A 26,264-nucleotide genomic window follows, 5' to 3' on the forward strand; every position below is an offset into this window, starting at 1 on the left:
CAGGGGTCACTCCCCTCCGTAACTCACGTTTGGGGCCAGTGAGGCCATTTCTCCCTCACAGTCACTAAATACACAAAGTAATTTCAAGCAGAAAACATTGTTATAAAGTTGCCTTACAATCACAGAAATCATAGAATGGTTTGGGTTAGAAGAGACCTTAAAGGCCGTCTTGTTCCAACCCCCCTGCCATGGGCAGGGACACCTCCCACCAGACGAGGCTGCTCAGGGCCCCATCCAACCTGGCCGTAAATACTGCCAGGGGTGGGGCATCCGCAGCTTCTCTGAGCAACCTGTTCCAGAAACTGAGTACTCCCTCTGAGCAGAGAATTTCCACCGAGTATCTAATCTAAATATATCCTCTTTCAGTTAAAAACTATTCCCCTTTGTCCTGTCACTATTTGCCTGGGCAAGAAGTCATCCTCCCTCCTCTTCATACGCCCCCTTTAAAATACTGTAAGGCTGCAACCAACGCTCTAAAAGTGATGTGTAGAAGTCTGTTAATAATTCAAATACTACATATAAATAGAAATAAACTAAGTCTGTGCCCCCTTCTCCTCTCCTTAGTCGTCTTTCCAGACCGAGCCCGAGTGCTCCCTCCGGGCATGGCCCTACCGCTCCATGGGCCGAGGGGAAGGAAGGCTGCGGGGTGCCTGTGACCCTGACACCACAGAACGGGTGGCCACGGGCAGCCCAGCGCCGGGACGAGGAGGAGGCGGAGGAGGCGGAGAAGGTTTTAGGAGGAGGCGGGCCCAGCGCCCCGTACCCGGCGCCTTCCCCCGCCGGCCGGGCGGGCCGCGCTCGGCTCCTGCTGGAGCGTCCGCAGGCGGAGCGCCTGCTCCGGCTGGAGGGGCCGCAGCCAATGGGGCGGGGCCTGGCGGGGCGGTGCAGCCAATTGGGCGGGACCTGGTCGGGCGGCCCAGCCAATGGGCGCGGGGGGCGCCGGCGCGAGTTTGGCGGGAGGGGGCGCTGCCGCCGGCAGGTCCCGCCCGTCCCTCCGCCCGTCCCTCCGTCCGTCTGTCCGTGCGGCGGGCGGGGGTCGCGGGGTGGGGTCGGCGCGGGTTCGAGACCCGGCCATGGCGGCGGCGGCCGCTCGGTGGCCCTGGGCCCTGCTGTGCCTGGCGGCGGCCCCGCTGTTGTGCCCCGCGGCGGCCGGTGAGTAGCGACCGCGGGGGAGGGAGCGGCGGGAGGCGGCTCCGCGGGTCCCTCTCTACAACATGGCGCAGGGGCGGCGTCGCCCGCGGGGATGCGGCGCCGCGGGACTCTCCTGTCTGGCCGCAGTCGGGGCGGGATGCGGGAGCCGGGGGAGAGGGGGGACGCCGCCCCGGCATCGCTGCGCCCCCCGCACCTGCCCCGCGCCCGGGAAGCGGCACTGGCGCCGTCCCGGTGCTGGTCCGGGCTGGTGCCCGCGCCGGCTCCCCGGGGAGCGAGAGCACCCGCCGGAATCCCTGCGGCCAGGACCGCAGCCAGGGAGAGGCGCTTCCTTAGCTTCTGTAGCGGCCGGATCTCCGGCATCCCGCCCGGGCATTGACCTCCCCGTCTACCCCAGCGGATTCCGCGGCTCGGGGCCGGGATGTGTGCCTTCGGCTGTCACGCTGCCTGCGGGTGAATTCCCAGGATTGTGGCTTGAAGTGGTCCAAATGGGTAAAACCTGACGCTTGGGTTGCCATATTCAGTGTCAGAGCGGGCTGTGTGTTCCAGGGCTCGTATTCCTTGGTTTCAGTAGAAGAGTGGTATCGAACAAGGCATTTTGAAAGGTGAAGGCAAGACGTTTAATAAAGAGGATAGTGGTGAAATAGCTCCCCGCATTAAAGCTGGGATAGCAGATGCCTTGGCAATGTGCGCTCACAGCCCAGAATGCCAGTCATGTCCAGGTTTCCCAGAGGATGGAGATGCTCCATTCCTGAATGTGTTCAAGCCAGGCTGGATGGGGCTCTAAGCAGTCTGGTCTAGTGGATGGTGCCCCTGGCCATGGCAGGGGGCTTGGAACTAGATGATCTCTAAGGTCATTTCCGCTCCAAACCATTCTGGAAGTCTGTGTGTTTGTAACTTCTTGACTGGACCAAAGAAGAGTGGTGGAAAAACAAGACAGCACAAGGACAGATATTGGAAAACACCTTTTAATAAATAGATCACGTTGTTGGAATGGAAAATACAAAACATGTAATACTTTAAAGATAAGAAGACGGCAGTCCCTAAAGCATTTATGGGCATTTCATTGTTGTTCTGTAGTTTTGGTTTCTAGTGAGGCTTGGTTTTAGGAGGAAGGCAGTAAAAAGCTAGTGGAATGAAATATGACATACTCTGGCCCAGCTTTCCATTGATAAACCTACTAATGTTGCAAGGAATTCATGTCCAAGTTCCTTCTTGATGGTTCAGTCAAAATCTGTTTAGTAAGGTGTTGCGAAGTAAACCTTTTTTTGTTGTACCAACCGGTGTGATACATTGTTCAGATGCAGCTCAGCAGAAGTCTGTAATCGTTAAATATTCCTGTGTGTGAAAGTAAAAGTTTCGAAGGACACCTCTGTCTGCTTTCTAAAACACTGGTCCAAACACAGGAAAGTGAGGATGAAAATGAGTATCAAGGCACTGTTCAATTCATTTTATATTGGCCCAGCTTAACCATGAATGAACAAAATATTTTAATGGTAGGGGGTACAAAGCACAGTAGAGTATAATGCTAAAAATGCTGCTTTAAACTTCAGTGTTTCATGACTTCCCAATGCTTCAGTTCTCTTTTTATTCCCTCTTGATGTGTTCATATCTGTGTTTGCTCTGTGACTTCCATCCAGTCAGGCAAATCCAGCCTTAATTATCCATCAATAGTGAAACAATTTACGGTTTTGTGCCAAGGTTTTTAGAACCCAGAGTTCAATGAGCAGCTATGTGGAAAGAGGTTCCTTCTCTGATTTCCTTCACCACCTGTTCCTAAATGATTCTTGGACTTTTCAGATTCTGTGACATGATTCAATTTACAAAGGCATATAGTCTCTACAAAGATTTTTGGTGGGCTTTTTGTTTACTTTTTAATATTTATTCTTTTTTGAGTTTCCCCCAAATTAATAAATTGCATTGCCTCGTAAAGGAGTTTGTCATGTGCCAAACTAGTGCAGGTTAAGTAGCAGAAATGTAACTAGAGGCAAAAAGGGAGTGAGATCTCATTTTGTTGGCAGCAAGTGTTCAGGAGTAACTGTGAGACTTCTTGTAACAATCTGCATCATTTTCAGAATAAAAATTTCTCTTGTTCATTTTTGCCTTTTGGGAAGGAAAATTTCCTATGGTCATCTGTGGGCCAGAAAATTGTCCTGATAGAGCACCAAGTGTGTACTTGTGTTCAGAAGTGATGGTTAAGTGTTTCAAATCTTCTAAATATCTGTTTCCCTCTCCTTGCTTTTCCATAGGCTTGTCTTGTTGTTACCATGCAAAGGACAATTTAATGTGCCGTGATGTCTGTGAACAGGTAAGCTTGTTTTAAATTTAACTCCATCAGAGTTGAAATTGTACCTTTAGATAATGATGTAGTAACATTAAGGTTGTAAGCTAATGGTCTTCTGTCTGGATGCTATGTGTGAATTGTGAGATGTAATGTTATCGAAATGAGAACTTAGAAGTTTTAAAACCATAGTCCTCTTTCCTTTGGTAGTAGAAAATGGGTTCTGCTGAAGTTGAGGAGAAATAGTGATACCAACCTGAGGCCACAATTTGGTCAAGAAGTGATAAGCACATTAGGAAATGAGAGGGGTGAAGGTGTTTTACAGAATTTATGAATCTTGTGTATTTCCAAGTTCTGGGGAGTTTAAACTGAAGAACAAGATGCTAGTATTATTCTTTCTTCCTTCCAGTTCTTGTTTGTCCACTAAGCATCCCATTATGATATATGGCTTTGTGAATGCAGCAAAAATCTGCTTACTTACTCTATTCATAAGGCTGTTTGTTCTAAATTCAAGCTTGGAAAGTATTTTTCCATAACTTATGTTTAGATTTGTACCTGTGGTACAGTTTTGTGTGTGTAGTTACATATATTTATCTACAAAGAGTTTTACATCAGTAAAGCTTAAATACATGTAGACACAATTTTTATATTAAAGTTGTGTTCTTACATCATACCTGCCCTCTTTTCTTGTCTTCATTACCCACTTTGGGGCTGTTCGAGCAATAAACCTGGTTATGATTAAGTTTATATTTATCTCTGATTGTAGTAATAAAACTTTCACTTTAAATTGCACTTTTCCCTCACTGATTTATCTAGAGAATACAACCAAATCCTCTTTCCACTTTCATATTGTTAGGCCAAACAAGGAAAAGTCTTACAGTCTCTTTGCATAAGGTATTCTCTCAATTCCTATAAGAATTTTTGCAGCCCTTCCAGCATAAGTTTACCTGTTTGAATACAGGTAAGCAAAACTATACATGACATTGTAAAAACAAGTATGGCACTCAGTCTTAAAAATTGTGTTCAAACTTGAATGTTAGAGAAAGATATCCATTCCTGTACATAAAAAAATTTTTGGTGAATTTAGTACCTGCACTTATACAGCATTTGGAATAATCTGTCCATTTCTGTCTTGTGTTTCATTGGTTTGAAGTTTCCTGCTTATCATGTGAATTCCTGTTGGCTCTTCATGAAAGGCCTCCAGCTTTTTACTGTCAAATTCCATCCCAGTTCTGCTATACTGGTTCTAATTATTGCATCATTTTCTGTGGGTTTTGTAAGATACTCTGATCTTGCTTAATCTGGATGATCTCTCTCTTCTCGGATAATCAGCATATCCAGAATCTTAGTGGTGAAAGGTCTAGAGCAAGTCTGAAGCAAGACTGGTGCCCCTCAAAGTGTTCTATAAGGAGCTGGCTTAGTTACCTCGCATCAGGCTGGTGGCATCATTTTGTGAGTGATCATTTGGTACGGTCCAACAGGCTGGCTGAAGGAGCTGTCTGCTGTTATTTTACTGATTTTCATCTTCTGAAACTTAACTATTTTGTGCAGCTGGCAGGAGGAAGAAGTTTCTTGGCCTGTCTTTGGATATGCACTTACAGATTAGATTTGGGGCCTTAGAGCAGATGAGGAGGAACAAGGTTCATTGAGGAGCCATCTTGGCCTAACCAACAGACTGTAAACAATACCACCAGGGGAAACACTCCCTTCTGCAGTGCATGGAGGCATTCATCTCCAGATGAGACTTTCTGGCTAAGTTAATTTGGTTTTCAGGGGCTCAGATCTAGGATGTTGCAGGAATCACAAGGGTTTTTTGACCCTCAGACTGCTACCCATTGTCTGCTCATCTGTGTAGGCACCAGTGATAGTATTGAGGGAGGCCTTGCATGGGAGCCCAGGGACTAGGGTGAAAGGCACAGGACACCCAGTGATGTTGCCCTGGATCCTGCCAGTTAGGAAAAAGGCTTACCAGTAAGGAATTCTGCTAACCAGTAAATCAGCTACTGTGAGACCTTTGAAAAAGAGAACTTGGATTACAGATTTGTTTGTCAACTAACATATTCAAACACCTAATTATTTTGCAATCTTAGTAAGTATTACTCCAATTTTAGCTTTGATATTATCTGCTTTTCATGATTATTTGATTAAGCATGTCAGATACCATAGCAAGGAATAAGTGGGCCTCTATTTCTTTTATTGACTTTTTTTTCCTAAATTTATTTCTGAGAAGTTTCACAATGATAAGTTTCCTGGCAACATTCATCTCTATACCATTCCAGAGATCTCTATCCATATCCTTCTCCAAGCATAAGAACAGTCCAAGGCAAGTAAGGTTATATTGGGAAAGAAAAATCTCAACTGGAATCAAGACTTGTAGAGAATGTCAAGGGCAACAAGATATTTTATGGCAGTAGTTAAAGGCTGAAGAAGGAAAAATGTGAAACTGTTGCTGAAGGCAGCGTCAGCGATTTAGCATCAGTAAACCATTCCTGGCCAACCTGGTTTGATAATAAGGCTGGATTTCTGGATGAGGGCAAAGATGTGGATGTCATTTTTGTTGACTGTAGTAAGTTTTTAAACATTAATTCCCTCAATATATCTGTATCCATTTTAGGATCATATGGGTTTGAGGAATGGACAAATAGATGAGTAAAAAAACTAGTTGTAAAATCAGGCTCAGAGATCAGTTAGTGGGTCCTACTTTGCCTGCAGGCTAATAAGAAGTGGAATCCCAAAGGGGTCTTCCCTGGAACCTGTGCTGTTTAACATCTTTGTTAATGACCTGGGCAAGGTGACTCTCATTGAGTTTTCAGGCCATATGAAGCTGAAAGGAAGTGTTGATAATCTTAATGGATGGCAGGACTGTCATCCTGAGGGACCTGGACAGGTGGAAAGAAGACAGATGGACATCATGGTCTGGTCTCATAGTAGACCCTTCTTTGAGCAGGAGGTTGAAATAAATGATCTTCTGAGATCCCTTCCAACCCAAATTATTTTATTTTCCTATGATCTCAGAAGATTTGAAATACTTATGCAGTTCTTTTTTTGCTCTCCTTTCTGGAACAAGTGCTGTTGCTTTCTTGATTTTCTTTCAATTAGTTTATCATGTTAGAATAGAACATAGTTTGTCGTGTTAGAATAGAACAAATATAGAATAGAACTGTAATGTACTTTTCCTTCTGAAATCCATCTGTTTCAGTTATATAATCTACAGTTTCATATCACACATTAATAGGTCTGTTTCCATTCCTCTTGTTGACCAGGTTCTTGTTTTCATCTAATTAGTAAAACTTAATTAGAATGCTAAAGGACCAGCGTCCTCAACAGTTGTATTCCATCCAGTCTAGCGAGCTCCTGGGTGTTCAGTTTGCCTAGGGGTACTATGCATTCCCCTGTTAGTTTTGATTGTCTCTTTAACTACTCTAGGTTTTGTTCTTCCTTGTTCCACAAAAATTCATGTTTCAGGATTTTTGTGAAGTATAATTGCTTAAGATCATGTAACATGTAGCAGAAGGTTAATTAAGTGAGTTGTATAGTATTTTGATACGTGCGGCAGAAATCCTCTAGCTCACACTGCCCTTCCACATTCAGTAGAAACTTTTTGATTGAAACGTTTGAGGAGGAAATTCTTGTTCTCTTCTAAATAGAAAAAATTGCTTCTCTATAAAAAGTGAAACATATTTGAAGAGCTACAAATACATAAAAAGAAATCTTAAATTTGCATTGTATACGTACTGTTAGGCAAAGTTGTCGAAGAGCAGATATTAGAGAAACTAAAAACAGTGAAATCAATTGAAAAAAGTATTTGATGTGCCATTACATTCTTTATGTTTTAAGGTGTGTTTTGTTTCTAACAGATTTTGTCTTCTAAGAGTGACTCCCGTTTGAAGCACTTACTGCAGCGAGCCCCTGAGTATTGTCCAGAATCAATGGTAAGGCTTGCTAGAAAAGCTCGTCAAATGAGGTTTGACCCTCAAAGTAGGATTTTTTTTTTTTTTTTTTTTTTTAATAAAGCCGTCATGAATTATGCTACTTGCAATAAGGTGGCATGTATAAGCTATGAAATGCAATGAAAATGTAATCTATGTTGTAAAAAATTGTGCTGGGTGACTGTCACTTGGGTGTTAATGGCAATGACTTAAATTAGATCATACGTTCCAGCATGTGTATGGCACGAAGCCGTGAGGTCTTGGGCTAAGACAAGGTGGCCCTGATAGCTGCACCAAATTGTTCATGGCCTTATCTGAGAAACTGAAGTAATGCTTTTATTGGATGAGTAAGATTATGGTTTCCTAAAAGTTCTTTAGTCTCACTAAAGTTCTTTAACTAAAAAAAGAATGTAATCTGCTCCCTCTTCTAGGGACAATCTAATCAGGGAATAGATAAGTACAGTCATTCAGATTGTAAATTTTAGATTCTTATCTTGTGGCAACCTTTTGCAGTCAGAAAAGCTTGCTTTCTTCTGGTAATTTCTGTTACTTCTCAGCGGGACCGATACTGTTTGCAGCAAACCTAAAACATATGCTCAGCTCAAGTGGGCAATGAGTAGGAGTAGTAAATCTGGGAATAACATTTGATAAGCAACTTCACAAGATTGTGTTTGCTTATAGATTGTTTCCTTCTGTGTGTCAAAGTTCCTTCTGTTTTTGTTTCTGTGAGTCAACAGCACTAAGGTCTTGGAAAGTTATAGACAGCTCCTGGTGTGAGTAAAACCTGTCATGAAAACCTATCGAGGTGATGAATAGCATTTGGTTTGTTACTGGTTTTCTTTATCTTTCATCCCCGATAAGACAAGTAGAATCTTATCTGTACAGTAGAGAACTGCTTTTTATAAAACAGGATTGGAGATTATCTGCAAGGGGGAAAATGACACAATGATTTTTGTAACTCCCAGTTGCCGTCTTTATAAATGACAAGTTAGCTGTCCAGTGTGGATCTTCAATTAGTACCACTGAACTGGTAATATCTAAATATGTAAAATAGTTAACAATTCAACTCAATACTGTATTTGCTGTGTCATTGTGTGGCAATATGGGTTGCTGTATCAGTGTGATTGAAGCCCTTTTTAAATTTGTTTTCTGTGTGGTTGTGTGTGTTTAGGGTATTTTTAAGCTGATGGAAAGGAATGCTGGGGCAATAAGCTTCTCCTCAGGTCTTGGTCATAGACAAATCTTACTCTTTGTCTAAGTTGCTGTTTAGTTCTGTAAACACTGATGGAGAGAGTTGACTAGCTTGTGTATTCCAGATACCTACATTAGGTTCTGCATCTGCAAAAATGCTGCTATTGATTCTGTAGTCTGTGCATAGCAGGCTTCTCATCGAAGGAAATGGTACTCAGCTTCTCTCATAGCACTTCTTTAAAAGATGTTTAAACATAAGAATTCTTCCAATCAGATGTTTAAAACCCAGTGAAAAAGTACTGAAATTGCTGGTTTGAGTCTGCGAAAACTCTCTTATTCTGTAAACTTGCTTTTGCTTAATTGCATTTTTACTTTTCAGAGAGAAGTGTGGAGTTGTATAAATTCTTCTTTGCCAGGTAAGAAATACCAGTTGGCCGTTGAATCATGTTGCGTTTTCACCCTGTGTGTGTTTTGATTACCACCTGCACCTATAGATTTCATGATAATTTAACTTCCATTATGTATCTAATATAATCTGTATGTGGCATCTAGTTTCCTCTAGTATATAATGAGTTACCTGTGTATTTTATTAATATGTTTCCTAGTTAGAAAATATTTAATATGTTTGTATAATAAATGTCTTTTTCTGTGACAAATTGAGGAAATATCAGCAAACTGTTGATTCCAGTGCTTGTAAACAGACTTTCTGTCTTAATGGTTAAGTAAAACTGGCAAAATATATTATTTTTTGGAGTTGCAGTGTTTCTGTCTCATCTAAAACCTGATAAATTTTTAGCTGATAACGATACCTAATCTTCCTTGAAGTTCTGTAGTTAGATGAGTGGCAATGCTTTTACTGCAAGTGAGAAATACATATTTTATTTTGGATATTAGGTTTGTATAGGTGTGTGGAAAAGCGCTCAAAATCTTTGTTAATGAACCACTCCCAAATTGTCTTCCTCTGCTTTTCTTGTACCTGCACAAAGTTGGTCACCTTCCATCCTTCTTGCATCTGAAGTTGTATTGCTATATATATCGTATTCTTTCTTGGTGTGAACCAGTTTTAAAATTGCATTCCTGGTAGGATTTTGTAAATTCATTTTAAATTAATAGGACAGCATTAGAGGAAAAGCTCTTATCCCTTTTCTGGTAAATTGATACAGCTGGGTGCGTCTGGGAGGTGCCTGTACAGCAGCGCTCACAGCACAGGGAGCAGACAGAAGGAGCTGGAAACCTGTGCGCAGTTACAGGGCTTCCATCCTATTGGAGTCGCAGAGACACAGCAGGAGTGCTGTGGGGAACAGGTACAGGAAGAACAGGCCAGGAAGGGGAGGAGCAGGTGTTGCCCTTTATGTGAGAATGTTAACTGGATTGCATGGAGCTCTGCCTGGAATGGATGATGGGCCAGGTGAGAACAGCCTGTGAGCATTGGAGTGCGTTGTACATAGAACCCAACATGGCTGATGATGTGGGTGTCTGCTGCACAATGCCTCATCAGGCTGAAGTAGTAAATGAGGCCTTCTTTGTACAGCTGGGAGAATTCTTGTGTTCACAGGCCTGGTGTTAGTGGGCAACTTCAATCACCCTTTTGAAGAGAAAACACATGTATGACAACACACAAGGGCACAGGCAATCTGCTTGGAAGAATCCCATGGGTTATGGCCCTGGAGAAAAGAAGGGTCCAAGAGAGCTGCTTGACTTTCAAGGATCACCTTATCCAAGCTCCACTTAATGCATGGTGGGGTTAGAAAATCCAGAGCCTCTCAAGAATTGATCCGGGTGAATTACGTGATGGGCAGCCAAAAAGCTTCTTGAACTACATCAGCAGAAAAGGAAGACTGGAGAAAATGAGAGTCTGCTGCTGAATGGGGCAGGAAACCTGGTGACAAGTGACACTAAATAGCCCATGGTCTTCTTTGCCTCAGTCTTTACTGATAAGATGAACCTGCAGGAATGCCAGGTCTCTGAGATCAGTCGTAAAGTCCAGAGCGAGGAAAACTTGTGCCTGATGGAGGAGGATAGGGCTAGGTATTGAGAGGGGTTGCTGAGGACTGTGATGAAGAAAGGAAGAAAGCAAGTTCACTTCTTCCTGTAGAAAGGTCAAGGAGGACCTGAGGAGCTATAGGCTTGGACAGTTTCACCTCAGACCCTGGGGAAGTAATGGAGCAGATCTTCCTGCATGCAGCTTCCAGACACATCAAGAACAAGAAGCTGATAGTTTATAATCAGCATGGATATATGAAGGGGAAACTGCTCAGCCAACCTGATAGCCCTCTGATGAGATGACTGCCTTTTTAGATGAGGAGAAAGCAGTGCATGTTGTCTCTGTTTTAGTAAGGATTTTATCACTATTTTTTATAACTTCCTTGTAGACAAACTGATGGAGCGTGAGCTGGATAAGAGAGCAGTGGAGGTGAAGTGAAAACTGGCCAAACTTCTATGCCCAAAGGCTTGATCTGTGTCACAGAGTGCAGCTGTAGGCCAGTATCCCAAGGGTTGATGCTGGATCTAGTCCTATTTAACATCTTAGTTAATGATGGGGCAGAGTTCACTCTCAGTGTATTCACCAGTGATGCAAAAGTGAAAGGAGAGGTTGCTAGACCAGATGGTTGTGCTACCATTCACAGGGATATTGATTAACTAAAGCAACAGGCAGACAGGAACCTCATGAAATTCCAGAAAAGGAAATGAAAAGTCCTGCACCTGGCACAGGCCCCATGCTCCACAGCATACAGGAGGCTGGCCAGCTGGAAAGCAGCTTGGTAGAAAGGTACCTGGGAATCCTGGTGACCAGCAAGTGGAACATGATCCAGCAGTGTGCCTTTGGAACAAAGAGGACTAGACTGCATTAGCAAAAATGTTGCCGGCAGATCAAGGGAACTGATCCTTCCCCTCTACTCAGCATTGCTGAGACCACATCAGGCATACTGTGTCCAGTTCTGAACATTTTGGGACAAGAACACTATGAACACACTGGAGCAAGTTCAGAAAAGAGCCATTGTAAGGTGATTAAGGATCTGGAACATATGTGGGAGCAGGCTGAGAGCCTGTGTTAGGCAACTAGATGATTTGTTATAGCTCAGGAATCTGTATTGTACAGATGAATTTGATGAATTATCGTAAGTATGGGCTCCAGTCAATTAATTGTGCACTAAAGGTGTATTTTCATCTAGAAATGCACACATCTTAACTACCTTGATGACAAAATTAATTTAAAAGTTGCTGTATTAAGATTGAAGTTCAGTGTTTCTTGAGAGTGTGCAATCAGTTTAGTCACGAGCTTGTCTGCTGGTTGGATATAACCTGGAGAGAGGGCCACTTGCCAAGAAAATATTAGTGACAGCTGAAAATTATCAGCCTTCTTAATTTGGTGTGTCTTTGTCGTTTGCTTCATTCTTTTATCACCATTTAGTTTAGTTCCAGTATGTCTGAAACCACAGGCCCTGTATTGCACAACATATGGATGCCTGATTACTCAGTGGTGACTGCTCAGGGGTGACACTGCCCCTAAAGCTGTCCAGCTGTATTTGTCATGTGCTTCTCCTGGATGCAGCTAGTTATTGCAGCAGAGATTTCTGGAAATCTTTTTTTCATATTGCACATGATGTTTCTTTGATGTTTTTTAGATTGCTTATGCCTTAGGTTATCAATCCTACTAATAAATGTTCTATCAAACATAACTGTTCTGATTGAAAGGGATCTCCCCATAGGAATTCATGCAGAAATGACTGACGTGTTATTTAATGCCTAGAACAGAGTATAGTGAGTGGTGGACTTGACAATTAACTGTACATATGTAGTCAAACCTAAATTCCAGATTTTTGAACAGTGATTGCAAGCTACTGATGTATGCACAACAGTGATCTCTTTAACACTGTCAAAAAGATGCTCAGCCTCTGAAAACTAGTTCTGCACCCCAATTGTGGAAGTGAAAGGTGAGCTGTACTTGCAGTTGTTTGTGACCTTCACAGCTGCTTCGAACTAGTGTGAGTTGGAAAGCTGAGCCAATATTCTGAATAGGTGTCAAGAGGATTTTGAGCGTCTCCAGAAAGTCCTATGGATCACTGGCCTGCAGTGCCTGCAGAGGGTCTGGACCATTCAGATGGTCAAACTGACAGAATACAGGCTACAACCAGAAGCTGTCCTGTACCTTTTTCCCTCTGCTCCCTCCACCTGCTGGGCAATGCTGCTGCCTTATTTGTGTCAAGCATTAAGGTTTTAATTTGTATTTTAATAACTGTTAGGCTTATTTTAATTTCCATGGGGAATGTGTTAATTTAGTGGAGATTTTGCTTCTCTTGTATAAATTTGCCATTAGTGCATTTTCTTAATTCGCCCATTGGAATGTCATGAAAGACAGATGCTGGCAAGACTTTCTATGCCACCTGTGTTTGTAAAGCCTACAAAGTGTATTTTAAAGGCAATAAATACCAACTGGCCATTGTTTTCCATTGATTGCAGTTATTTTTATTACTTTTTTCCAAGTGTTTTCTTAGCATCTAAATTTAAGATCACTGGTCTTGCACCTAACTCTTCCATTTCCCTTTTTTTAAAGCTGAACATCCCATGTGGCTCTTCTAAATAGGCATTTCCGCTAGGCTTAAGAACATTTTTAAAAATTAAGTTGTTCATTCTCTTGCTTACGACTTTTTTATTTCTACATAAAGAATATAATTTGTGTATGTAATAAAGTACTGCTTTATTTTTCAAATATTCATAACAAAAATGAGTGGTTCATTTGAGTTAAATAATTCTACCTCCTAAGAATGTAGCAAGTTTGTCACAGCTGCTGGGCAGCTGCATAGATCAAACCTTCCCTTTATTTCTGTCTTTAAAGTTACATGAGAAATAGATACAGGAATGTGTTCTTTTATTTCTGATGTCTTGAAAATCTGTATTTATTATTAGATAAAAGGATGAAACAACTTATGGCAGCAATTTGCTTCTTACTATGTTTCTATGTAACTTTGTGGTAAGAGATGACGGTAATGCAAATAGTGAAGTAAGTGGATTAAGAGAGACAGGGAGATAGGAAACTTTTATTGGAGATAGTTCTGGCTATGAAACCATGCTACTGGGGAGATAAATGGCAGAGGAAGGGTCGTGAATTAACCCCAGTAGGCAGCTAATTACCACACAAGTGTTTGCTCATTCTTCCATCAGTGAGAGAGAGGGGAGAATCAGAGGGCAAGAGTGAGAAAACCCATGGTTGGGATAGACAGTTTATAATCTAAAAATAGAAGGAAAGTCAAAGAAAGAAAGAAAGAAAGAAAAAAAATCCAAGAAAAACAAGTGACGCAGAAGAAAATAATTGCTCACCATCAACTGACTGATTACCAGCCAGTCCCCAAGCAGTGGCAGCCCCTGCCACCATCAACCCCCAGCTTTTATGGCTGAGCATGGTGCCATGTGGTATGGAATGTCATCTGGGGTCAGCTGTCCTGGCAGTGTCCCCTCCTGACCTCTTGTGCATGCCAGCCTACTTGTGAGTCCCTATGGAAAACAGAAAAATGCCTTGATGCTGCCTGTGTTAGCAGTAACTAAAACATCCCTGTGTTATCAACATGGTTTTAATCAGAAGTCCAAAACATCTCCCCATGCCAGCTCAGTTGAAGAAGTTTAACTGCATCCTGACCAAAACTGCCACAGGAAGTTTGGAGAAACAATAAGGAACGTTTTCTGCATTGACAAAGTTGGTAGAAAGATGTGCTATTGAAGCAAACAACAGGATGTTATCTGTAAGAGATGATGTTTTCAGTTTTAATGGGACTTTTTTCCTGATGTTTTTTGTTGGTTTATATTTCAGATTAGATAGATTATCAAAATCTAATACTTCCATTGAACATAAAATAGTTTGCATAAAGCATCTTTAACCTCAATGTATGGAAGGTACTTCATTAATTGCTAGTTTCAGCATTTATGAAAGCACAGGCTTGTTCTTTTTTTGCTTAAAGTTGGTTTGGAATTGCAATAAAAATGCAATCTATACATAGGCTTCTTGAATGAGAACAGGATTATCAAATTTGAAAAGTAGAGGGAAGGGAAAATGGTGGCATAGTATCTCTTTCTACTCTAATAAGTCTGTCATCTTGTTTCCAAAGGAGTTTTGAAGAAGTCTGATGGGTGGGTTGGATTAGGCTGCTGTGAGCTGGCTATTGCTGTGGAGTGTCGGCAAGCGTGTAAGCAGGTAAGGCTTTCACCTTACTGAATCCAGACTGATTCTGCAGGTCTCAATGGTTATCCTAAACTTAACTTGACTTTTTTGTCACAGTCTCTACATGAAAGTTATTACTTTAAAATAATGTTGAGTGGGAGGCAACGTATGGCTGATCCTAAGCTCTCTTTTTTTTGCAGTGTCATGTTTAGCGATACAGCATTGAAGTTACAGCCCCAAACAGATTTTTGTGCCTCTTCAAAGCGGTTTTTGTTCATCAAGAAAGGGTTTTTGTTTTTTGGTTTTAATAGAACCAGTGTTTCTGTTAAGTAACAGTTGCAAGCATAATACATAAATTTAGCAATGAACTATTTATTAAAAATCTGTGAAGCATTTTGTGATTTTTTTTTCCTCTAAATATGTTTGTGGCTTTAAAAACACCTTCAAAATCTAAGAGCATATTCGTAGTTATCATCATCCTTGTAATTCATTTGTGGAGCACAGATGTACTTAATATTCACACTTGTGAATGTTACCTCTGTAGTCTTAATCTTGACCAAGCAGCCTACTGCAAACTGCTGTCATAAAAAAAACCCCTACTTTAACCCAAAAGCACAGAGTTTACTATGTGGCAAGAGATGAGCAGTGAGTACACAGAGTAGTGTGGGAGAGAGATGAGGAGTGAGTAAACAAACTGGGTACTTTTGATCTTCTGAAAAGAAGATGGATGTTTATTCTCAAATGCATTTTTTAGCTGTGTTTTCAAATTTGTCCTAATGCTTAAGTGTCTTCCAGAACTGATAAAGACATTTCTCTTTATTACAGTCTTACTAAGTTCTATTAATTTAATCCTATGATTGTTACATCATTTCTCATTATTTTCCAAATCAGATGTTGTATTGTTTGATTGCAGACTCTGTTGTTTCAGAATCTTGGCTGTATTTTGTACTTTAGCAGACTCTGGTTAAAACATTGCCTATTTTTTTTCATTTATACTCAAATATAAATACTTGCCAAATATTAGGGATAATGGGAAATATATGGATTTTAATTTTGATTCTTGAAACTTGAGGGGATTTTGGAGTCATTTTGACGGCAGTGGTACAATAGGTCCAAGGTCAGACTTTACCCAGGTGTTTTAAATTACTGGAGGGGGCAGTAACGTTAGTAGTTACTGCAGTTTTGAATGTCTGCCATATGAAAAAGGAGCACGAGATTTTGTATAGAACAAAGTGATCTGCAGTTTGAGGGGAGAATTTCTGCTACTCAGTTGGACAATAGGAACCATAGAGCTGAACATAGAAGAGGGAGGAGAATGGAAAGCGACGCTCAAGTGTTAATTAGGGTGCAAAAAATGGGGAGATCTTTATGCTCAAGCTCTTCCATTTGTTAAATGCTTCCTCTATTCTGCTCTATCTGGCAAACCTTTCACAAAACCAAAGTTGCTTTGTGTGCTTCCACTATCAACTAACTTGGTGCAGAAATATGAGGGTTTGGGTTTTCATTAAATGTTATATTAATAGTCATGGCTTCTCCTTTTTTTTTCTTAGAGCTTTACATAGATTCTTTAGGTTCTTAAAGGAACATTTTAATAGATCATGAATCCATGGTTATTGCAGTTAATTTAAAAGTAGAACTGTCTGTATTTTGGAACATGATTTTATTTTTTTCTACTACAAATGGAGAAATTTGTCTGTCTTTCAGGCCTCTGCAAAAAATGATGTTTTAAAGGTCTGCAGGAAGGAATACGAGGTATGTTTTTATGTGTCTGAATATATCTGAAAAAAAAATCAACTGTTCTATAAGTTCTGTAAGAAGTATCCTGTAGAAGAGGGAAAGTCTAGTCTTTTTGTAGTTGTATTTCTGAATGTGCTCGTTTTCATCCAAATGTAAATTATCTCTCTACAGTTTTCCTAAAAGTATAATCACCTTCTGTAAAAAAGTTTTGGATTTTTTAGACTTGCATATACCTTAATTTAAATGAAAAGTTTGCAACTTTCAAAATGGAGACATGGATTCCCAAAAAGTTTATTTCATAGGAGTTTTGATCAAAGTCAGCATTCATTGTGATCATTCAATCTGTCAGAAACCTTTCAGCTTGGACAGTGAGTCAGCTTAAAAGTGACCTAAAGAAATAAACTCAGGAAAGAATAGCCTTTTAAGTATCCTATCTGAATATAAATAATTTCAAATGTATAATTTTTTGTAACATCAGTGAAACTATTGATGCTTGCACTTATTTTTACTGTTCTGCTCATAAAATTAATCACCAGGATATCTTCAGAAATCTGCCTTTACCTATGTTCTTTAATTTTAACACAGCGTGTAGAAATGCTACTCTGCAAGGACTGCTTTTCTTTTGATCTTTGTCTTAATTAAAAGCCAGATTCCTCCTGCCCCCTTTCATCTTATTTCCTTCTGCCCTGAGTTAGGTAGTCCTGCATCAGTTCTGCTCATAATCAACAGTTCGGGATATCAGACAATTTTCTGTTCTTTGATTTGGGCAGAAGTGGAGTAGCTTTCCTTTTTTTTCCAGGAAGCATTAAATTACTTTTTCCCCCCCCCCTTTGGTCCTTTTATCTAAACAATCTACAGAGTATATTCTTAGACTCTCCACTGTGGAAGTTAGTGTAGGTTGAAGTTGCTGTAGCTTGTTCTCTTAAAAATGCATTTTCATTTTAAGTAGTTCTGTCTCCTTTCATGCTGTAATATGCTATACTGTCAACATCTGCAAGCTTCTCCTCTATTATGCTGGTCTGTTTCCTTCTTTTTTTCTGGATTTCTGCTTTGCTGTAGGAGGTTGGCCAGTATGGGTTGAAGGAGAACGGGAGAGGAAAGGTAAGAGAATAAAGAATGACTTCAAAATGGTCATAGTCATCTTATTTACTTTTCCAGTTTTTATCTGTAATTATGAAAACTGGGCCTCTCACTCTTAATCAAGAGTGATCTTGCTGTAATTGTACAGAAAACCTTAATGCTTTCTATCTGTGCAAGACTAAAAGAGAAGGAGCGTGAGAAAAATCATAGGAGAAGGAAGCAATCTTCTGGTTAGGGAAGAAAGAAATAACTTTTTTTAATGAGGTCTAGGTATAGTAGGTACTAATAGTGTGTTAGGGACAGAAAGTAAGTATCTGATGTGCTAGATCTTCAGATATTGTAGAATTTTGTATGACAATGTTTTTTCATATGTATCCAGGCTTACTGGTGCTCATGAAAAATAGTAATTACAATGGTCTTAAGCGAATCGTTAGTTGTATAAAATGCAAGGAAATTTATGCCCAAGATTGAAGATTCCAAATAATACTTTTGGAGGGAGCCTGCGGTTTCCCACACCCAATCATTATTTCTCATTTAAAAAAACAAGGTGGGGGGGAGGTTCTTGCTGCTTTGGTGTATGAGTCCTGCTCCCTGTGTAGTCTGTGAATAGCTTCTGTGTCCTGTACGGTACTTTGCATTCGGTGGAGTTGGCCAGGGAAATGATGCCTTTTCCTGGTCTTAAAATCAAGAGTCAAACACGGTTAGAAGGGAAAACATACTTTGGTATTTCTTTTAAGGATCCTTAGGTGCACTATGTCCAGGTTGAATGCACTGAAATGCACACCACAATGCACACCCCCAAAAGATCTGGTATAACATTCTATAGCCTTACTAATTAGCACATCTATCAAAGATTCCCCAATGAGAGGCTTGAATGAGCCCCCCTCCCCAAGGAACCTTCCCCTGGATGGTTCTGTCTTAGTTTACAGAATGTGTTCTGGAGAGGACCTTGGGGTCTGGGGCACACTGATCCCTACCTACGAAGCTGCTAAAATGTTTAGTCTCCTAGGCTGAACAAACAAGTCCAAGAATGTAAGCAAAAAGCACTAAGAATACAGAAGTTGTAAAAAAGGTATAACAGGGGTATAAAATAAAAGGCAAAAATCTTCATGGCATCAGAAACACTGAATTGGGGAAGGAGTGGCTGCTTCAAACAGAAGGAGGTGACATGAGATCAGAAGTAGCATGTGAATCACATAAATGCACTGTCATATATACTGTGTTTGCTTTTGCATTTAAGAATTCATACTTTGCTAAAAATGAGGGTTCGATTAGAAAATTAGTTTGCAGTATAGATCGTAGTGCTTGTTCATCAGCTCTCAAGTCTGATTAAATACCTGCTGAGGTATTTAATATATTAAGTACATGACATAAAAGTAAGAACAAGATGAATTAAGGATGTAAAATATAACTCCCTTTTGTAAACACTCTCATAGCTTACCAGCTTTCTGAACTTAGCTTACTCACATAAGGATTTCCCAGAGAATTTTCACAAGCTGCTTAGGATAGTCTGAACTATGCATAGTACACTTTTGTAATCTTTTGGGATTAGGGAAGAAACTTCATGAGTACCTTTCAGCCTCCCACCAAGTTAGTGAGGGTGAAGAAGGAGGTAAATATTCAAGGGTAGGGCACAGGATTCAGAGCAGTGAAAAAAGCCAAACTCCATGCAGGAGGTGTCACAAGTTTGAAGTCACTAAGTGGAGTCTCAGGTTGTGCAGTAGCAGAATCATTTCAGCATTGATGTGCTAGCTTTTCACAGGATTGATCAAACATGGTTTTTTGCTGATCGTATGTTTCTGCATTACTTTTGTAAATATTTATGTTTATTTTAATTTAGAGGTCTTACACATCTTAGAAAAGTATTGTGTTGGAACAAGAGATTCATTTTTGATCCATGCACTGAAGATGGCATGTCCTGTTAAACAATTTTTATTTTCAAGTAGCACTGCATACAGAAATGAATTATTTAACACAACTTGCACAGTATTTTTGAGTGTTACCAAAAGGTATTTTGTTTGCCTTCTTTTGAAGGTTTTATTTTGATAGTCCTTTTATCCATCTTCTGCTTCTCAGATACTCATTTTGTCGTCTTCATTTTTCCTCTAGTTCTGTGCACCTCAGTTCTTTTATCTTTCACTACTTCTTCCAGCTTTCTGCTATCCTGTTCACCTTCCTCTAAAAAGAAGGTAGGTAATAGTCAAAGGAAGAAGAAAAAAGAAGTGGAGACGGTATGAATTGTATGTAGGATTTTCTGATTTTTGTATTTTTAAAACTTTTGTGTAAAGTGGAGGTTCATTTTTTAAAAGACTACATGGAATACATGCTTGGAGGAGCAACTTAAAATACTTTATTAATCTTAAAATAAGATGTAACGGTTTTATTACTGTGTTTAAGATCCCTTTTCTTTCTTCTGTGCATGGAAAGGGTAGCACTGAAGTTTCCCTTAGATTGCGGCTCTTGAGTCTGTGCACTGCATATTGTGAGTTCACCTCTCTGAATATTAAGAACTTCAGTTTTTACTTCATGTGTTCCAAATAAGACATTCAAACTTCTCTTGTTAATTGGTACTGTGAGAGCTTTACTGCAGCTGAGCACTACTGACATCTGCTAAGCAGTTGAAATGCAACTGGAAATGTCACCAGTTATTTAGCCTCTGCTCTTAGAACTACTTTTAATGCACAATAGTGAACACTTTTGATGTCCCTGGACTGTTTAAAGGTAATTTTGCTATCACGGTTTTGAGCACTCTTTAGCCTCATCTCACTTTGGTATTTTACAGTTTTTTAAACACAGAAACTTCAAATGTAGTGCCTGCAGCTTCAAGTGCTTTAATTGAGATTTGGAAAAGTATTCACTCTGCTACAGTATTGGTTTCGTTTTTTCTTCTAAGGTCATATGATCCTGCTTTATGCTGAGATTTTTTAGTGAATGCTGGCTACTAATTACCCCTGCTGAAAAATGCAGTCATCAGTTTTTAGCTCTTATCTTTATCTTGTTTGTGTGGATTACTCTGAGACAATAGATAATAACTCAAGGAACTGTTTAGGACATTGTTTAGCTAAAGGTTCCTAAACAGTTTTAAGGAACTCCTAAGGCACAGGACTGTGTGTGGCCTCTGGAAGTACTGCTTAATGAATTCAGGATGGACTCTGACCATACACTACACATTGTAGATAATGTTACTATCATCTGCTGGTGCTTTTTGTCTCTATTCTCTGCTGTTCAAAGAAGGCTGATAGAACACTCAATGATCTTGCCAAAATTTGAGTTCCAGTAATTTTGTACTACCTCAGTGTGCAAGTGTTCTCAATTCTTTACTGGTTTATATAACTGAGGAAAATCTTGACCTTACTTGTTTATTACTGCAAGTTTTTAAAGTTTTTAACAGATGTTCACCATCATTTGACACTTCAGCTGATTCCACTAAACTTTAGTATGTTACCGTCTGACTTTTATCTTCCCTCAATAAATTCAAAGATTAAATGAAGTCAAGGAGAGATCAAGAGGGTTTTCTTTTCTGTGCTTAACTGCACAGAGTTAAGCATTTTGCTATTGTATTTGTTAACTGTAGGTAATACTTGTAAATTAAGATGGCCTTAACTGGATAGGATCTAGATTCAAATATTTGTCATGGTTGGGTTGCCCAAGACAGTAGTACTAAATTTATTTTTCTGCCAAAGTTAGTAGAATATAGATACTATGATAATTTTTAGGGAGGAAAATAATTTTTTGTGGTTTTTTTGCGAAATACTCCTAATTTCTGGTGTGAAAGAACAGCTTCGCTATTGCTTTTCATTCAAGACACAAGAAGCAGCCATTTAGAAAAAATGTGCTTATAATATGAAAGCATGCCTGACAATGCAGAGGACTTCTTACTTCAGCAAAATGTTCTGCTCCATTTGCCTTGGGGTGTGTGCATTTTTGGGTTTTGAGCCGTTACCTGCAGCTGATGAGCTCCAAAAAGAGCGAAACCAGTTAGGTCCTGCAGTACTGGCTAAAATCTTCCTTCGGGGGGGGTTCTGGTGAGGGACACTGAACAATGTTCTCTGCTGCATAAACCTCAATAGCCTTTTTCAATTTCCATAACACCAAAAAGAAGTCTTTGAGACTTTTTGCTTTAAGGCATATGTGTTGTGTTGCTGGTGTCCGCCTGCCACTTTCCACTCCTTCTGCTTATGGTCTCTCTGGCTTTAATCACCAGGTTTGGAAACACCTGGTTTTAAAAAAAAAAGGAGAAGTCTGAAGGATGGGATTTGTGTACAAGTAAAACAAATCATTGTGTTTGTGGTTTAGAAATTTTGATATTGCCATCTTCGTTCACTTAATTTAGCATTCAACACAAGTTGAAAATGGAGTATCAGACTGTGTGTACACAATGTTGCCTTTTTACCATCATTTTCCCAAATCTTGGTGGCTTAATTGTTCCTTTAAAGAGAACATACTTTTCTCCTCTTTTGGTTTTTGTGTTGGTTGGCTGGTTTGGTTTTGTTTTTCCTTACTTATACCTATCTTTTATCTTTTGCTTTGTTTTGTGTGTCTTTCTTCACTACCAGTTCACTCAAAGATCCAGAAGGAACCTTGAGTGGGCAGAAAAGCTGGTGACTTCTTAAATATGAGCGCTACTTTAGTAGAGATGGACATGAACCTTGTGTTCTGAAAAGAAGTTACAGTTAGTAATTCAAATCAGACTGACTGTCTCATGCTGTTAACAGCTTTATTTACAAACAGATGGTTAGACACTAATTGTTAGACTTTTTTTTCGATTCCCTCATATCTCTGTAGCTATACCCCTCACGTGTATACAGTTACATATAACCTGAACAGTTACCCAGACCTACGCAAAAAACAAAGTCAGCCCCCTCACTAGCACTGTATTCTGTGGTGGCTACAGACACTTACAGTTTTGTGAAATACGGCAAGTTGCTGTAACAACTCAGTGCAGCTGAAGTTCTTCCCCTGCCTTCCTGCAACTGCCATTTTTCCACACACATTCCCTCCCCTTGCTTGCCTTACTCTCCCTCTAGCATCTGGCAGGTCCTTCTAAAAGATGGTATCTAAAAACAGCTTGTTCTATTCTGTTCTAACGCAGTATTATACCTGTTGATGTCACTGACTCATCCCCCATCCTAGGGGATGAGGAAAAAATGAATTTTCAGCAGGATTAGTGAGAAAGATCAAGTTATGAGAAGATGGTGGTGTAAGGGCATACACAAGACTATACAGCTGGGAACAGGGACAAGGTGGAAAAGAGAAGCCAGACCACCTCCTCTTAACAGAAATAGGAGGATTATTACAGCTATTCAGCAGTCTGTGGAATTGTAGTTTGAAAATACAGAAAGAAGATTTGTTACCAGGTTAGGACTTCCTGCCTGTATTAAAATTCATGTGCAAAATAGCTGTGAGAAGATAATTTTGTCTCAATTTGAGCCCTTCTTTAGAGTAGGGACATTAGTAGATACCATAATCTCAAAATTCTCCTTTCCTCTATGTCCCCTGAGCAGGGCAAGACACTATTATCCATGAACTTCTTTAGAAACACTTTTTTGTATCATTCAACTTTTAAATAACATGACAGTTTTTATCTGAGTTCATTGCAGCATTAGCGTATGGTTCTGAGTATTGTTTGTGCTAAGAGTGTGGTCAAGTACTTGGGTATAATCATGACAGACAGACTTTAGACTTTCCAGCAGCCTCCACTGTCCCGGTGCATTAATTAATAAAGTTATGGTGTTCATTCTGCCTGGCTGGTTTGTGTGCCACCTTCCAGTGCAGGGTGGGTGCGGAGAAGTCTCATTTTCAACAGCTTCTGAGGATAGTCAGTTTTGGGGCAGAGTGATGATGTGTGTGGCAGGTCCCAAAGAAACCAGGTGGCCACATCAGAACAGGGCCTTTCTGGTAACCTTTGCCTGGCATCCACAGAGAAGGATATATGGTGCTACAAAAATGTCATGAGCCTTTAGGCAACAGTATAAATCTGTTCTTTACAGATGTAGGATGGTGACTGCATCTCTCTGTTCTTTTTCCATTTTCTCTTGTCCCTCATCTGTGTTACAGAGATGGATGGGTAACAGGACTTGGTTCGTGTACAGGAAGGAGGGGAATGTCCAAAGCTAATCAGATGAAAACTTGCTGTTGGGATGAATAATGTTGCTGCAAATTCATCTTAGTCTGAGAGAAATAATGCAGTATCTGTGCTTTTGGGAGGAAAGAACTAAAATATTGTAGAGGATATTTTTGGGATGAAAATAAAATGTCTGAATCGCTAGTTTATGAGATTTGGGGCTTTGTTTTATGTAAGGCAGATTTTTCAATTTTTGTGTGAGGTGTACCAATAGACCTGTGCTTGTATTTGTGATCACTAGAATTATAAATATTTGCTTTTTGTGGAAAAATAACTTACATTTTCAAGTTAGATTTGTTTATTCTCTTAGGGTCTTTTGTTGCCACATCTGCCATGGCTTACCCAAGGTTTAAATTAATTTCTGAGTGTTAACAGAAGGAATTTGATGCTGCTTATTACAGTATTGAGACTGTCCTGTTTAAAATCTTGTGTTCAGAAGAAAGCAAGTAGAAAATATGAATGAAAAACAAATTCCTGCACACTAAGCAATATTTAAGACAAAAGGAAAAATGAAATCATGAAGTTAATTCCTAACACGTTTGTATTTTCATCTGTTTGCAGTAATACAGATTTTCACAAAAAATAGCCCAAAGATTATTTGGGATACTCACTTCTCTGCAATGCAGTGAATAACTAGTAACTGAGATAGATGAAGAATCTGGTGAACTGCTGAGCTTAAACTAGGTCTGCATTTTGAGCTCTCTTCCTTGTCTTAGAGGTAGGAGCACATCTGGGGCTTTCCTGTATTGAAGCAAGACTTTAATCCCACATTATTTGGGATCAGTGTGATGGTGTTTCTGTTGTCTTCTCTAGGTATTCTCTTCTGTGTGAAATACAAATTTGTTTAATTATAGGGATAGGGGAAATGGAGATCAGAAATTCTATGAGGATGGGGATTGTGTTTTGTCACTATATTAATGTATTTGATCGTGTTTTATAATCTGGTGTTCTGACAATTGTAGAAGTTAGATGTGGAGAAGGTTGAAATTTTGACACTGAACCATGCCATAAATCAAATCCCTCCCGATGGGAGAGAATTTTCTAAAAGTCCTTGCAAGGAGTTTCAAGGATAAACCGAGACTTTTCCTTGAGTTTCAATGCTGCCGGATAGTTGTTTATTGAGTCTTATCAGAGGAACAGAGCCACTAGTGTGACCCAGGTACAGCACAGAGCACAGAAAGCAGGAGTGAAGTCTCTAATTATCCAGATTTACATGGCCTTTTAAAGATAATTTAACCAATGGTTACTAAAAACGTATATTATTTTCACTTTCCTACCAATTATTCAGTAACACGGGCAGGAACAGCGGAATTCTCTATCCAATCATTCCAAACTACTTTTACTGCAGAACATGGAGTAGTAGAAGAAGGAGAAGAAGGTTTAGAGAACAACAACAATCCTCCATTTTGATATTTTTTACTCTTATCTATTTACTACAAAGAGAAGCCCAAAACCTCTATAAATTTTTCACCCTGTGACAATCTTACATAGTAGTCTATCACCTAATTCACACCACTGTATTTTCTAGTTCTTGTCTGATTGTTGGTAATTTTTTCCAAGGTTGGAGGCTAAAACAGTGTTGTTCAGGGGGGTAAGAACCCTTAAAAACAGACAGAGAAATCCTCTCAGCTCTCTGGGTTCCTACAAAATTTCTCTTTTTTCACAATCATATAATTTTGAAGTCTTTATAATTGGCAACTTCGTTTTGGAATTTCAACCTCATGACTTCATCTTTTCATAGAGTTCCAGACAGCTTATATTCAGTATCCATTTTTTTTAATGGGAAGTGTGCTTATTCAGTGTGGGGAAGACTGTGGTTGTTTTGGCAAGAGTTCAGTAGTTGTGAGGGAGGGGACTCTGCCCCTCTGCTCTGGTGAGACCTCACCTGGAGTGCTGCATCCAGGTGTGGAGTCCTCAGCACAGGAAAGATGTGGACCTGCTGGAATGAGTCCAGAGGAGAGCCACAAAGAGAGATGGAGCACCTCTACTGTGAAGACAGGCTGAGAGAGCTGGGGTTGTTCAGTCTGGAGAACAAAAGGATCCAGGGATACCTTATAGCACCTTCTGGTGCCCAGAGGGGGCCTACAAGAAAGCTGGGAATAAACTTTTTGGCAGGGCTTGTCACTATAGGACACAGGTTAATGACTGTAAACTTAAAGAGGATAGTTTTAAACCAGATACAATGAGGAAATTTTTTATGATGAGGGTCGTGAGGCACTGGGACGAGTTGCCCAGAGAAGCTGTGGATGATGCCCCATCCCTGAAAGTGTTCAAGGCCAGGTTGGATGGGGCTCTGAGCAACCTGTTCTAGTGGAAGGTGTCTCTGCCCGTGGCAGGGGGTTGTGAGTAGATGAGTCTTAAGGTCCCCTACAACCCAAAGCACTCCATGACTGATCTGCAGATTAGAGACCTCTGAAACAAACAAGCAGGGTGTGTGTGTTTCCCCTCTTCTGTCATTTAGCATGTACATCCCCCAGCTGTGCCTTTCAGCTGCAGTTTGAGGGAGTTGGTTGCATGCTTTAGCTTTTAAGGTTTGTTGTCCTGGAGTTCTTTTGTTGAGATATACTATCTGCATGTATCCATCTGTGCAGAATTCTTTTTTTCTACATAGAATCTTTA

General features: G+C 40.2%; 1 protein-coding gene across 1 annotated transcript in view; it reads left to right on the forward strand.

Annotated features, from left to right (window-relative positions):
• Window positions 1-1,002: 1,002 nt before the first annotated feature.
• The window catches only part of RECK (reversion inducing cysteine rich protein with kazal motifs), a 46,000-nt gene continuing 20,738 nt past the window's right edge, over window positions 1,003-26,264 (forward strand). Inside the window, exons 1-6 of the mRNA XM_069007939.1 lie at window positions 1,003-1,152; window positions 3,399-3,457; window positions 7,288-7,362; window positions 8,930-8,966; window positions 14,652-14,737; window positions 16,409-16,456. Coding sequence (XP_068864040.1) covers window positions 1,074-1,152; window positions 3,399-3,457; window positions 7,288-7,362; window positions 8,930-8,966; window positions 14,652-14,737; window positions 16,409-16,456 — 384 coding nt within the window. The 5' untranslated portion in view covers window positions 1,003-1,073. The remainder of the gene's footprint in view (window positions 1,153-3,398; window positions 3,458-7,287; window positions 7,363-8,929; window positions 8,967-14,651; window positions 14,738-16,408; window positions 16,457-26,264) is intronic.

Source organism: Aphelocoma coerulescens, chromosome 2 (assembly GCF_041296385.1).
Source record: "Aphelocoma coerulescens isolate FSJ_1873_10779 chromosome 2, UR_Acoe_1.0, whole genome shotgun sequence".
NCBI lineage: Eukaryota > Metazoa > Chordata > Aves > Passeriformes > Corvidae > Aphelocoma > Aphelocoma coerulescens.